This window comes from Physeter macrocephalus, chromosome 14 (genome assembly GCF_002837175.3).
Source record: "Physeter macrocephalus isolate SW-GA chromosome 14, ASM283717v5, whole genome shotgun sequence".
In the NCBI taxonomy this organism is placed as follows: Eukaryota; Metazoa; Chordata; class Mammalia; order Artiodactyla; family Physeteridae; genus Physeter; species Physeter macrocephalus.
Window position 1 is genome coordinate 88,274,401 of NC_041227.1, and position 14,649 is coordinate 88,289,049.

General features: G+C 58.1%; 1 protein-coding gene across 5 annotated transcripts in view; it reads left to right on the forward strand.

Moving 5' to 3' along the window:
- STX8 (syntaxin 8) overlaps positions 1-6,279 on the forward strand; it is a 251,274-nt gene extending 244,995 nt beyond the window's left edge. For all 5 annotated transcript variants that reach the window (XM_024127731.3, XM_028498179.2, XM_055089710.1 and 2 more), the window contains one exon: positions 6,108-6,279. In XM_024127731.3, the coding sequence (XP_023983499.1) occupies positions 6,108-6,175 (68 nt within the window). In that variant the 3' untranslated portion in view covers positions 6,176-6,279. The remainder of the gene's footprint in view (positions 1-6,107) is intronic.
- The last annotated feature ends 8,370 nt before the right edge of the window (positions 6,280-14,649 follow it).

Sequence of the window (14,649 nt, forward strand, 5' to 3'; positions counted from 1 at the left end):
CCCCCTCCCCCTCCTCCTCCTCATCAGTAAGCACTAGGAGCCGTTACCCACTCTCCACTGTGGCAGAGGTGTTGGCATAACAGCCTCCGTAATTTGCTGGTTTCCAGTGTTTCACTGGAAAAAATATGGACCATGAATCCCGATGAACAGTCTTCAGCAAACACAACACTGTCCCCGAGAGACCGTGTTTCACATCCTTTCCCCGTTTGCAAAGGAGTTTTTCTTACATCTTTTGGTAATTGCCATGAGCTGGACTTGTAAATATCGTAAATGGTTGAGTAATACTCATCTGGTAAACTGACCAAAGGAAACGGACGTTTTTTTCCCACTCTGGGAACTCTGGCATCCCAGGCCTGCCCCTGAAAGGGGCACTTGGGGATTGGAAGGGAAAATCTGCCCTGCCAGGCGCCAGCAGGCCCTGCACAGAGCTGAGTGACGTGTGCAGGAAGGCTGCTGGCGTCCGCAGCCTCGCCAGGTGTTTGTGTGCTGGGTTTGGGGGCAGAGAGCATTCATTGTTTCACAGGTTGGTAGGTTTCCAGAAGTTCCGCTGTCTTTCCTGGGTCTGAAATGTCCAACATTTCCGTAGCCGGGGGCGGGGTGGGGCGGGGAATAGCCGGCTAGACCCCCTGAGGTTTAAGCCCTACTCTGAGGCAAGAGAAAGAAGTTCTGTCTGTCACACGTGACGGAATGCTCTAACCGTGGCCAGTGGCCATCGGTGGCTTGGTCGCTCGCCCTCGTCCTCTAAGCTAGAACCACCTTCCTATATCTGAAGTGTTGGGGGCTCTTTCCTGCCTCTGTCTTGAAGGAATAGCAACCCCTCTGTGTTTTGCGTGGTGGTGATGTGGTAGATTTTCTGATGATGCCTTTTGGTGGTACTTACTGAAGTATCTGTAGATGAAACGTGTGGGAGTTGCTTCCAAAAAATACACCAGGGACAGGGAGCGGGTGAGGGTATAGATGAAAGCAGATCGGCCACGAACCGACCCGTTAAAGCTGAGTGATGAGAGTTCACCACCGTTCCTTAGACTCTCCCGTCTACTCTTGTATTTGTTTCAATTTTCCCACTATAAAAAGTTGCCCAAAGGAAGAAGGAAAGAAATGGGGAAAGGAAAAAAAAAAAAGAGAAGAAACTCTTTATCTCAGTTTTCCAGCCCAAAGACACCTGGGTCTCTCTCTCTCTCTCTCTCTCTCTCATAAAACCCCACGCTGTGTTGGGAACAGGGTCCCCCCGAGACGGGCCCCAGGGGTAAGAAAGTTTCCAGCCCAAAGACACCTGGGTCTCTCTCTCTCTCTCTCTCTCTCATAAAACCCCACGCTGTGTTGGGAACAGGGTCCCCCCGAGACGGGCCCCAGGTTGGTAAGAAAGGGTAAGAGCGTGGCCAAGGGGTCCGTCCCACCTGGATTCCTCTCACCAGCTGTGGGGCATTAGGTAAGAGAGCTTTCTAGAACTTCAGCTTCCTCATAAAAAAACAGACAAGAATTACCTATTGCTGAGACTCGGGCAAGGCAACCTGGCCCGCTTTGAACAGTCCACGCACGCTGTGGCTTAGCTCTCCCTGGCTTTGAAAAGACCCTTGGTTTCTCTTTCTGAAGCATCCTTCAGAGGGGAGAGACTCCATTCAAGGAAGGTGCTAGAGCTGTGTTCACATTCCAGAAAAGCCCAGGTTCTACTCTTTGACCCCAAAGAATCCACAAGGCTGCAGCTGGCTTTGGCTTATCCCTGTCACCTGCCTCCTCAGAACGACTTCCTCAGCTGACCCTGGGCGCACCCCAGTTTACTTAAACCTGCTGGAAACCTCCTACCCAGAGGACCCGTCTGCCCTGAAAGGGTTTGAAATGTCAGTCTTCTTTGTCATTGATCTCAAAGTTCCACTTTTGACCTCTGGACAAGAAACCAGTTTATCACATGTTATCAAGTTACAATCTCTGGTGTCAGCAGGTGAAGTGCGTTTCACTTTTCACAGGTCTTGTGGACCCCGTCGTAGCTTTCCCGTGGCACCATCTGTAGAACTCACGGTTTCTGTGGTAGAATAACCAGCGGCTGAAAGAGGAATCACCGTGTTGACGATGGTTCCGATAGGCCTCCACCCTCTGCCCACGCCGCGCTGTGAACCGTCTCCGAAGCCCGGGAGCTTTTCCCCGTCCCGCTGGGGTCTCTGCAGGGTTTGTAATTGGGATCGACCGTCTTTTGAAGTTTCTCTTGGACTCCTCAGCGCATTTTCCTAGCTCCCCTCTCCCTGTTGCCCACCTCTTCTGTGTCCTTCTCGTTGGTTCCTCACGTTCCTTCCAGATACTCAATGCATTTATTCGTTTATAGCAAAAAGAACGTCTCGTGCCTCTTTCGTGTGCCAGGCTCTGCTCCAGGCACAGGGGACGTGGTGGTGAACACAGTCCCTGCCATAGATGCTCACGTGCCAGTGGCGGATGCAGATAGTAACTGACTGAGGACCCACATCGTGGTTTAGGAAGGGTCACCGCAGAGACAGAGGGAACACGGTCCACTGCAGGTCACGAAGGAGTTCCCGGAGGATGGGAAACTGATGCTGAGTTTTGGAGGATGAACAGGGATTAGACTGAGAGGGGCAGGAAAGACAGCACAGGTCCAGGCCGGGAGGCAGGAGGGTGCAGGGCACATTGGAAGAACCGAAGTCAGGATGGCCCGAGCACAGGACACCGTGTGGCCTCAGGGGTAGCAGGAAGGCAGGGCCTTCACATGCCGTGAGGGGTGGGGATTTTAAGCCGTCGGACAGTTTGGAGCCGGGAAGCAACCTGATCTGATTTCCATTCTAGCTCAATTGTGGGGAAAGGATTGGGTAAAGGGAGAGGCTGGTCAGTCCTTGCAGTGACCCAAGCGGGAGATGGTGGCGACTGGGATGCCTGAGGCTGCTTCCATCGGACCGCAGGCTCCATGTGTAGAAACTCAAACCCGACGTATGGCTTCTCCTTCCCAGCCAGTTAATGCGCTTGATTTCCTTGTCCTGCTTTTCTCATAATCGCCCTGATTTGAAAATTCAGGGCCCCTCACATGGGCCTCCCCTTGGGCCATCGCAGCCTTGGTCCAGAACCCGGGCCGCACAGGCAGCCTGTCAGCCCCACGCGCCCTCCCAGCCCCCGTCCTGGCTGAGCGTCGGCCGCAGGACTTCTTCCTGCGCCACCGCTCAGCCCGTCTTCTCCCCTTTCCTCGGAAACGCAGTCCTCCCCCTTGTCGTTAGGGTAAGCCTGGGCTCCGGAGGGCCAGCAGTTGCCCCTGACGCTTCACCCCGGTCTGTCTGCTTCCCTCGTTTCCATTGCTTTTTAAGGAAAAAGGTTGCACGATATAAACCTTTCCTCCAGCCAAGAAACAGTGGGATTCCTGCCCAGGTAGAGCCTTTGGTCAACCTGAAGATGCTTCTGGAGGCAGAAGTGAATGAAAAGATGTGTTCTTCTGGTTCTGGCAAGAAGGTGGGCTGAGAGAATGCTGATTCAACAGCCACCCCCACCCACCCCCTTCCTACAGGCATCTTGAAATGCTAGATGAAATATTACAACACCTCCTAGAGTGTTAACGGATGGCTGAATTTACAAGGAAGAAAGGAAATCCCAGATGAAAGAAACAGAGGCAGAGCCAGAGACCAGCACCTGAGTGAGGCCACCCTTGGCCACAGTGACCTAGAGCAGGGTCGGCAGATTCTGTGAAAGGCCAGCCAGTAAAGGCGTTAGGCTTTGCAGACCCCAGACAGTCTTGACACATCTCCTTTTTCTTCTTTGACAACCCGTTAAAAATACAAAAACCACTCTTAGCTCATGGGTTATATAAAAGCAGACCACAGGGGACTTCCCTGGTGGCGCAGTGGTTAAGAATCCGCCTGCCAATGCAGGGGTCATGGGTTTGAGCCCTGGTCCGGGAAGATCCCACAGGCCGCGGAGCCCGTGCACCACAACTACTGAGCCTGCGTGCCACAACTACTGAAGCCCGCACGCCTAGAGCCCGTGCTCTGCAACAAGGGAAGCCACTGCAGTGTGGAGCCCGGGAACCGTGATGAAGAGTAGCCCCCGCTTGCCGCAACTGGAGAGAGCCCGCGTGCAGCAACGAAGACCCAACGCAGCCCAAAATACATAAATTTTTTTTAAAAAGAGGCCCCAAAAAACATACATTTGTGTTAAAAAGAGGCACACTTTTGGCAAGGCTAGAGACAAAAAATGGATGCACGAACAGGTGGTGTGAGAAATAAAAAGGACTGAGATACAGCATAGTGTTTATAGGCGAATATAATGAACAATCTTATACCAGTACTTCTGGACACTCAGAAAAAATGGGCAATTTCCCAGAAAAATATAATTTAACAAAACTGACTCAAGAAGAAGAGCCCGTGCACCACAACTACTGAGCCTGCGTGCCACAACTACTGAAGCCCGCACGCCTAGAGCCCGTGCTCTGCAACAAGGGAAGCCACTGCAGTGAGAAGCCCGGGAACCGTGATGAAGAGTAGCCCCCGCTTGCCGCAACTGGAGAGAGCCCGCGTGCAGCAACGAAGACCCAACGCAGCCCAAAATACATAAATTTTTTTTAAAAAGAGGCACACTTTTGGCAAGGCTAGAGACAAAAATTGGATGCACGAACAGGTGATGTGAGAAATAAAAAGGACTGAGATACAGCATAGTGTTTAAATTATAGGCGAATATAATGAACAATCTTATACCAGTACTTCTGGACACTCAGAAAAAATGGGCAATTTCCCAGAAAAATATAATTTAACAAAACTGACTCAAGAAGAAGGGGAAGCAGAATTCCCAACGTGGGGAGCTGTCCGAGTGTGGCGTGAGTGTCGAAAACACCTTGAGCGGCTGTTTGTTCATTTATTCAACAATTGTGTGTTAAGTCTCCACTCCAGGCACTGTTGTAGAAAGCTGGCGATGCAGCAGTAAATAAAAGAATCAGAACTCCACACGCTATGTCCATTCCGTCCGGCAGAACTTTCTGTGAAGATGGAGATGTTCTCTGTCGTCTCTGTCCGATAGGGTAGCCACTGGCCACGTGTGGCTCTTAAGCTCTAGAAGCCTGACACGGCCGGTGGTTATCTGGTGGCCAATCAGGTCAATAATGTGTTGGTGGCTTCCTGTAAGAGAATAAGCCGCTGACCTCTGGGGGCCCTGAGCTTTCCCCAAACAGCTCCTCGGTCTGAGGTGGGCAGTCCTGGCGGCCAGACAGCCACGTGGTCCTGACTCCCGTGTTACTTGTAGAGCATTTTCACGTGCTGCCCTTCATGGCCCCACTCCCCTCCCGGGGGCGGCGTTCAGCGAGCGCCTGCGCCGTCGCGGCCGGGCCCTGGGTCTGATACGCCACAACCATGCTGGCCTCCGGGGTGTGGGAAGCACTCATCACCCACCAGGGAAGTCAGCGTGGAAGGCGGTGAGCGCGTCGCGCGACGCGCGAAGGGGCCGAGGCCTCGCGGGCCCACCCTGTTCCTCAGCGCTGCGGGCATGGGCGTGGCGAGTCCAGCCGCGTCAGCTGAGGGGGCGGGGCCGGGCTCGGCGAGCAGAGCTGGACACGGAGCGGCCCGCCCGCGGGGCTGGTGCTCTCCGTTGTGGTCCCCAGCCAAGAAGCTGAGGAAGTAAAACTAGAACATGTTAATATAAAAAAATCTAAAGGAAACGTCTCTCTCTCAGACTTGTTCACAGAGGGGTGACAAGCATGCTGGGCTCAAGAAGGAAAGCTAAAGCCGTGTGCATAGGGGAGAAAACGGATTCTAGAATCCGTATTTCTTCAGAAACAGCGAGCCCTTTGCTTTATCAAGGCCTCATCAATGCAAACAGAAGACGGGGCCGAGCTGAGCACAGAAGCCGGAGCGGGGGGCTGAAAGGGGAGGCCCCAGCAGGTCAGGAGCGCGGGCACCTTTCCGGCACAGCTCTCGAGGTGGCGAGATGGCAACTCCCCGGTGTCCCCGGAGCCCCTCCCTTCCGCAGCCTCCAGCCTGCAAAACCAGAGGCCGCTGACACCCCCCCCCACCCCCCGCCACCGGGGCTCCCTGGAGGACCGCGTCCACTGTCTCCCGGAAGATACTTCACGGGACGGGTGACGCTCGTCTGCTGTGAACCCTTACGGGGTCCCGTATGCTTCTGTTTTTCAGGGATGATAGTGGTGACTCTGCTGCTGCTTGTGGCTATTGTGGTCGTTGCAGTCTGGCCTACTGACTAGGGGCCGCCGAGGGACCACCAGCCGGGACACCTGCCAGTGATGGAGTCAAGTTCAGCGTCCTGCTGCTGCCTGAAAGCCGCTCTCAATAAATTCCCCCAAAGCTCTGAACTCCTGACGTGCGTTGCTTCAGCAAAGGCAGATGGTGTGGCAGCTCAGAGAGCTGCCGGGGCGTTGGGCGGTGCGGCCCTTTGGGGTTCTGCCTGGGTCACTGGGCTGCGAGCCCAAGGCCCCTCAGTGGTCACTGCCCTGTGGCTGCTGATGGATTGCGGCCGCCCCGCAGCGTGCTGGGCGCCCTGGGGGGACGATGCCGAACTCCTAGGCAGCTTGTGACCCGAGTGTCTAGTCTGCTCGGGGAAGTCACGCGCCCATGTGGGAGACCCGCGAACAGCCAAGGCCACGTGTGGCCACGAGGCAGGAAGGAGTGACATGAAGGAGAGACACGCGGGCACGTGTCTCTGGGCAGCTGCCGCCCGCCCCACTGCCCACGTCCCCCCACAAGGCTCGCCACTCCTACTGGTGAGATAGCTCAGGCCTCTAGGAGCTACCTTCAGACCTAGAAGCATGTGCTTGTCTCCTCCCTCGGCGTAGTCAACCCATCTTCCCAGGCCGAAACATCCCTACAAGCAGCCGGAATCAAGTCTGATGAATCTGATCAGGCAGGAAGGTACCGTTGAGGGTTCAGAGGAAGGTGGGATTGATTATGCAGGCAGGAGAACAGTGCCTTTATTTGGCCCTGACGACCTTGTCTGTGTGTGGGCGTGCACCGCACGCGTTGCACACGTGTGCACATGCGTGATGGCAAGGGCAGACGGACGGGCTAGGCCTGCGAAGGGTGCCAGGCAGGCCCGCGGGAGCGGCGGTGAGCCCGGGTTGGAAGGGGCAGAGGGCCAAGCTTCGTGCCCTCCCTCCTGGCCAAGCGGAAGGCGGGCCGGGCCGGCGGGCCTTGCTTTGCCCTCCGTGGCTCCAGGGGGGAAAGAATTGGTGTTGGTGATGAAAAACTAGGGCAGTTTCCAAGCACAAGATTGTCCCTGGAAGAGGAGAGATCGGGCAGGTGGGAGGGGAGTCCTGGGGGCTCTCCTGTGGATTTCCTGGAGGCTGTGGGCGGCTGCTCTCCAGAGGCGTGAGCTGACCCATCTCACCGCACCCCCCCGTCCCCGGGGAGCCGAGACAGGCACCAGGAGGACCGCGCTGCAGCCTGGCGACGCGTTCTTTCCTGGGACCCGGAGACTCCAGTGCAAAGGGAAGACCTGGCTCCAGACCCCAGGCCTCCGTCAGGGGACTCGGGGCTCTGCGCTCGGTCAGTTGTAAGTCGCCCCAAAGGCTGGGTGACCCTATGCCCAGCAGCTCCCCCCCAGAGGGGCCAGGTCACTACCAGGCCACCTGGGCAGCCCCGCTGCCACCTGGTGTGTGTGCGGCGGGGATACGCGGCGCTCTTCGGGGGGTGGTCTAGCCCTGGACTCCGCTCCGGGTCAGCCGGGACGGCACTGCAGAGTCGCAGTCGCCCAGACCCGAGCAACCCCGCTCCATCGCCGGCGTCGGTGCCTCCCTCCTGCTGCTGGTCCACGCGAGTCCCCTGGGGGCCCAGACCCGGGCCGCCGGGACAGCCACGGGGGCTGTGGCAGAAGAAAGGGGACTCCGGGAACGCTCTGCCCAGAAGGGAAGCCGTCGCCTCTGCTCGCAGCTCCCTGGCCGGACTCACCTGCCCTGCTCGGCGAGAGGACCAGGAGGCAACCAGAAGGCAGAGAGCCTGAACTAGGCAGTGACGGCCCCAGCGACAGCCACGCCCCTCGCCAGCTGTGTGACCACGAGCCAGGTACCCTTCCCGTGCCTCCGTTTCCTCCTCTAGAAAATGGAGAGAACGCAGTCTGCTGCCTCCGGGGGTGACTGAGGGTCGGGTGAGCCAGCACGTGGCAGCACGGAGCACCCCGAGGGCCTCAGCTGACAGCGGGTTCTCCCTCTACCCCAAGTCTACAGCCGCCCCCCCGGCCCAGGCGGCCTCCACATCCAGGGCTCGAGGATCCTACCCCCCGCTTCCAACCCGGTGCCCGCTGACCTCCAGGGCTGCCAGCACGTGCAGAGCAGGCGAGGCGGCCCTGGGAGCCGTGTTCAGACTGGCGGTGGCCCAGGGACGAGGGCGGGAGCAGGGCAGCCGCGAGCAGGAGACACGCTGTCGGGGGTCGGGACGGGGAAGCACAGGAGAGAACACGGAGGCAGGCTTGTGTCAGGAACCAAGACGGTGTGCTCCTGAAAGAGCCGGGCCGGGCCGCACGGGGCCAGGGGCTTCCGCGCACCAAGGCGCCCTGGGAGGCACTTTCCGCGGGGGAGGGCGGTTGCTAACGGATCCCCCGGTGGAAGATCAGGCATCCGCAGAGCACATCGTTCAGTCTTGTGCCAAACCCCAAATCTGTATAAACAGCGTCTCCTTGGAGCCCCCCACTTTGGGGCTCACGGGAGGGGGCACCGAAGGTCTGTTTGACTTTCTCACCTCCCCTTGACTTGCTCAGCATGGAGCCCTGGCAACTCGTGGGGGGTCTTTGAACCAGAGCCACACGGAAAGGCCTTTCCGAGCCAAACGCTCAGCCGACGTCCGCACACAGCGGCTTCTGTTCTTTTGACTGAGTGGGCTCTAGGCACGGCCCAGCCCTACTAGCAGGGTGACCTGGACCAGTGACTTCACTTCTCTGGACCTGCAGCCAGGGGAGGGGGTAAGAAGCTGGTCGGGTGAGACCGTGAGGTCCTGCCGTCCAGGCCTGGGGCAGTGCCGGGCGGGGAGGCTCCCCCTTTTGGGAGATACCCACCCCACTCTGAACTGAGGGGCAGCCCCAAATCGGCAAGGCATCCCGAGCGCCTGGGATGGGCCATCGGGATCTGTTGCTGCATCAGGAGCCTCCCTGGGTCATGTGGCATTTCCCAGCTGCATTTGGCCAGGCCTGGTTTCCCCTTTCCATGGCGTCAGGCCCACGGTCCCAGGTGGCCGGCGGGGCTCTGGAGCGGTGGTGTGAGCAGTTAGTAGTACCCCAAGCCTAGGGAGGAGAGGCACGACCCATCACCTTGGGTGCATTTTCGATGAGAGTGAACTTTATTAAAATAACATCATAAGTACTGTTTAACTGAACTGATGATTGATTATAAGCATTTAAAGTCTGGACACTATATAAAGAAATCCAGATACCTGGTTACGACGGGTACTTTTGTTCCACTGAAACGTCATTATAACTAATAACTGTAACCAAACCTTAGTTTTCATCAGCCCCAGGCCACTCCGCCGCGCTCCCGGCAGAGCCCCGGACCCTCCTGGCACGGGGCTGCCGCAGGATCCCCGAATGTCACCGCTCCGAGGGCTGTCGGGTTCTCTCCTGACCAGTGCTCCGAGAACCTGGAGCCGGCACTCCGGCCTCTCCAGCTCCGGGCTTATACCGAGAGTTCTTTGTGTAACCTAGTGAAAGATCATCTTTTATCTAGTTGGGTTTTCTAGCCTAGCCCTGCTGAAGGTAAGTGCGGTTTTCCCCCCTTTATTTTGAGAAGTGGGCCAAGACTCATCTTTCCTCTAATTGCTTCTTACGGCTTCAGAGTTCTCCCACCTCCATGCCAGTAACAGAAAGCATTTGCCTCTTTCCAGAAGCGACTTGCTGTCCTGTTGAGTCTCCAGTCTGATACAGTATTTGGATGGATTAACTCATTGCTTTATTTCTCACACTGGCTCCGTCCATCCTTTTTTTTTTTTTTTTTTTTTTTTTTTTTTTTTAAATAAATTTAGTTTTGGGTGCGTTGGGTCCTCGTTGCTGTGCACGGGCTTTCTCTAGTTGCGGCGAGCAGGGGCTACTCTTCTTTGCAGCTCACGGGCCTTAGTTGCTCTGCTGCATGTGGGATCTTCCCGGACCAGGGCTCGAACCCATGTCGCCTGCGCTGGCAGGCGGATTCTTAACCACTGCGCCACCAGGGAAGTCTCCGTCCGTCCTTCCACGGCCAGTTTTTCTTGGCATATTTCTTACAGGTCTTTATTTAGTCTCCAAAGAGTATAGACAGAGCTATCTGTTCAACAGACTCGGACACCTAGGTGTGTCTCTGCCATGAGCCGGCAGCCCCCATCCCTAGGCGCTGTCTCGGGTCAGAGGGGAGGGATTTACGAATGTGGGAACCTCCCCGAGAGCCAGCCAGACGCCGGGGAACTCTCCTCCCGCGGGGTCTGGATTTTTGACTGGACTCTGCTGGCCCCCGAGTCCCTGATGGGAATCTCTCGGTTTCCTCATGCCTCGGCATTCCGGTCTCTAAAGTGGACTTTTCCAACCACCTTGGGTCAGGACTTGGCAGCAAGCTGGCTGATTTCCTGCACTGGGTTTGGCAGATGTCTTAAATGCTGCAAATAGTCCAGCTGGGTCTGAACTGGCTTTGAGGGGAGCCCGAGGCTGCAGAAAAGGCTCGCTTCCGCCTCGGCCCGTCCAGCCACCTGAGGCCTGTAACCTGTCCCTGCCCACCCAGTGTCCGGCGCTGCCGCCCCTGGGTCTACCCACCCGGGCTTTGACCCCTGGTTCCGAGAGCACACCTCCCGTTCCTAGAGCCGACCCCGAGCAGGCTGGGCTAGCCCTGTTCCTTCCCGCACCGCAGCGGACGGCGTCTCAGCCTGCTCTCCACGCGGCAGGGACGGGCTTAACGTGCCTTCCGGGGGCGGGTTGAATCTGCGTGGCTGAGACTTGTCTTCGAAACAGCTGGGTGCAGAAAGTACAGCTTCCTGGTGACGACCGGCTCCGCTTTGCATGGTAACGCAACATGTTCCTAATGACTGAATTGTTTATTTAATAGAGAAATCACAACCATTTGGAAGTTTAAATACAGCCTCCAGAAAGCCAGCGAGCTCAGCTCCTGGTGGCTGCGTGGCGCCGGCGCCGGCCCCGGCCCCCTCCCTGCGCCGAACAAAGGCTCAACGATGGCTTGAGAGGTCTTGAACGTTGCTAACCCTGTTGTCTTTGCTGGTGAGTCTCCCCTTAGTTTTGAATAGAAGAAACTGGTTACGTGCAAGGCACAAAACTCTACTTGCAGGTTCTGAGTCAGATGGGGAGGTCCAGAGGTGCACTCTGCCCCACCCCTGGGGTCCCCCTGACCCGGAGCCCCAGGGAGTGGCCAGGATGGATCCCAGGGATGGTCTCTTGGAGACTGTCCAAACTGCATTTGGAGCCAGCCTGCCCCTAGGACCTTCCAAGCAAAGCTGCCCTTTTCCTGTTTTTTTTTTTTTTTTTTTTTAGTGGGTTTTTAGGGCACCGTCTCAGGCTTTGTGAAAAACCCGGGGCTCTGTCGTGCTGGGGAGTTTTTAGACCAGAAGCGATATTCCTTAAATGGCCTGAGGACTCGCCATCCTCTCTCCCCACAGACCGACCACCCGTGGCTCAGGCCACCAATAAAGACTGGGAGACGGAGAACAGTGTACAAGCGTTTATTATTTAATTGATATCTGAATTTAGTTCTATCATGTGGGGCCCATGTTACAAGTTCCATCTGGGTCCATTACAACTCTAACCAAAAAAAAAAAAAGAAAGAAAAAAAACTTTAAAAATCCACAACTTTTTCCATGTCATTAAATATATTCATATATAATAACCATAATATATTAGTATGCATTGGAGAGGAACACTGACCCAAACAATATGTCATGGTCACAACTAAACATTTACAATTCTGAGTGAACAGAACTCCGAACATAGGAGGGAGTCGGGGGGAGGACGGGAGGTGCCTTGGGGAGCGGGGCTGGCTTGGTTCTGGCGGGGGCAAGGCCCCACGAACACACATTTCGATACCCCTAGGGTATGGCATGGCTGTGGCCATGAACCGTGGCCCAGTAACCCCATCCATGGGTCTGCTTTGTCCACTCTCCAGTCTTCTTTTGAGCATTGAAACCCTAACTAACGTTTTTCAGTTTCTTAAACGGACCACCTCCCGATCCCTCAGGGTCTCCTTGATTTCAGTCTCATTCCAACCTGGGGCAAACCCAAGACAGTCTGTGCCCATTTCCTGCAGCTACTGCGGAGGCAGAGCGCCAGGCGGGCGCGAGGGGCCAGCTGGGGCAGCTCCCGGCCTCCCCGTAGCGGGGCCTGAGGATGCTGCCTCCTGCCCTGCGTGCTCAGGACAGAAGCCACAGCCTGCAGGTGAGTCCGGGGCAGGCCCCAATCTTTAGCATTTCTGTGTGTCAGAAACGCAGGGACCCCGCTGTCAGGGGCTCCAGACCACCCAGCAGGTAAGAAAGTGGGCGACTTGGAAATTTTTTTTTTTTTTTTCTCTAAAAAGACTATTCTGGTATGTTTTTCTTCAAACACCTACAATATCACAACTCTGGTTAATACACTCTTCAAAATCTAGCTCCATTTTATACCCTTTCCTAACTGTACAAGCCGAGCACCTCAGTTCCTATTCCCATCTCCTCCCGGGGAGGGTCGGTGAGGGGAGGAAGAGGGGTGCTTTCCCAAGGATGGATCCTCACCCCCAGTTGGTGGCTGGGTTCAGAGGAGCGGTGGGTGGGCTGGGTTCTGGCTGGATCTGTGAAGTGGGGAAGGCAGGCTGCGAGGACTGATACCCCAACAGCGTCCTCACCCCACGCTGGCTGATCTGGTCACCCTGGCATTCCCTAGAGGCCAGGCTACTTTGCTCTCGGGGTGCCGAGCGGGAGGGCGGGGCTGGAGGCTGGTTGAATTGAAAGCAAGATGCAGTGCTGCTTGGCAGGCCGCTGGCTCCGGAGCAGAGGGGCCTCGGAGACGACCAGTGCAGGCCCCTGGTGCTGGGGGCTGAGACTCAGGCCCACTCGGGTGGGAGGTGGGGAGGCTGCCGTGGCCCTTCTGGGCAGAGAAGCCGGTATGAAGAGACGGCGGACAACTGGGCAGGGCAGGGCCTCTGCAGGCCTGTGGGCCCACTAAGTGCACTCGGACCACACTGGGCAGCGTTGGAGGGCCAACTGCGAGGAGAGGTCCCTGTGCTCCCAGCCTTGGGCTTGGCTTCAGGCAAGGCAGATACCCCTTCCCGGGGCAGTTCTGTCCTCGCCCTGCCCCGGGGGGCGCTTCCGGCATCCCTCCCAACACCCCCAGGCGGCCTTTCTCCCTCCACCTTAGGATCCGCCAGGGCCGGCCTGCCCGCCACCCGGGGCTGCCCCGGGGTCAGTTTACAGCCGCCCTCACCCACGGCCCTGGCTGCCACCTCTGAAGATGGGACTGTGCCCACCCCTGCCCCCACTTCCTGAGCTCTGTGCTCCAGGGCCGATGCCATCACCAGGGCCAGCATCTCAGGGGTGACTCACCCGGAAGCACCCCCTGCAGCCTGCGAGGGAACCGCGGAGGGTCGGACAGCCCGGCTCTGCCACTTAGCTGCACGGGGACACTGAGGGCGAGAACCCGTCTCTCGGGGCTGCCACGAAGATAACAGGAGCTCCCAGGGCTAAAGTGCCTGGCGCAGGGCGGGTGCGCGGTAAACGGCAGTGGCGATGGGGGCCGAAGCAGGGAAGCCAGACCACGGGGCCCGAGCTTCATCCTTGGTGTGACCCTTCTGAGCGGCCAGACTCCAGCAGGGAAGAAGAAACCCATTTCCTGACAGAGGGGCCGGCCTCGACTGCGCCGTGCGGGCAGCGCGGCGGGCGCCCCCACGCAACAGGCGCCGGCTGCGTGCGAGGCCATCTTCGGGGGCCGCCAGAAAGGAGGGGCCGAGGTGCTGCCAGGTGGTACCAGGGCAGCCAGGTGGGCAGCCCCGGCGGGCGGCCTCTGTCCCTGCTCTGGGGGAGCCAGGAGGGAGGGCCACGGCTCCCTCGGGCCCCAGCACCCGAGCGGTTCCTGCCAGCCCGCGGCTCGGGCACGCCGGCACCTCTCCCTGCCCCGGCCAGCCCCCTCACCGCCGGGCGCGCCGGCCTCACGCCAGGCCCTGCCCAGCTGTGGACACCGCTCGGGGCCTTGGGGGAGCTGAGGTCATCACACAAATAGCGTCACTGCCGCAAACCCCGCCCGTGCCCCTGCCCCGGAAAATGTCCAGAAGGGGCCGCTTCCAGCTTGGCAGAAAGGAGACACACTCTGGGAGGTTTCGCGTTCGCGATGCCGCCTCCGTCAGGCAGCTCCGCGGGCTTCTCAGGGGTGGCCTTGGGCCCACCCGTCAGCTGGGCGGGGGCTTCCCAGCCGGGGGGACCGAGGCGGCGCGGTGGAGACCACAGGCCGCCCAGGGAAGGCTGCTGGGACAGGCTCCTGCCGGCCCCCCCGCAGGGCCCTGCACGTGGGGCCCCAGTTGTCACAAGCAGGGCTCCTGTGGGAATCCCCGAAGAAGGCTGTGGGTGCAGGACGGGATTTTCTGTGTTGGGGGGGAGGGTTTGGCCGGGCGGTGGGCCTGGGGGGTTCACAGTTCTCCTCGTGTGCCCTTCTCTTCCCCTAGCTGCGGCCCACCTGCGCGCTCCTGCGCCCGCCTGCCCCGGCTCCCCTCCCGGCCCCGGGGGGAAGCGCCTCTGCTCTGGAGGGAGC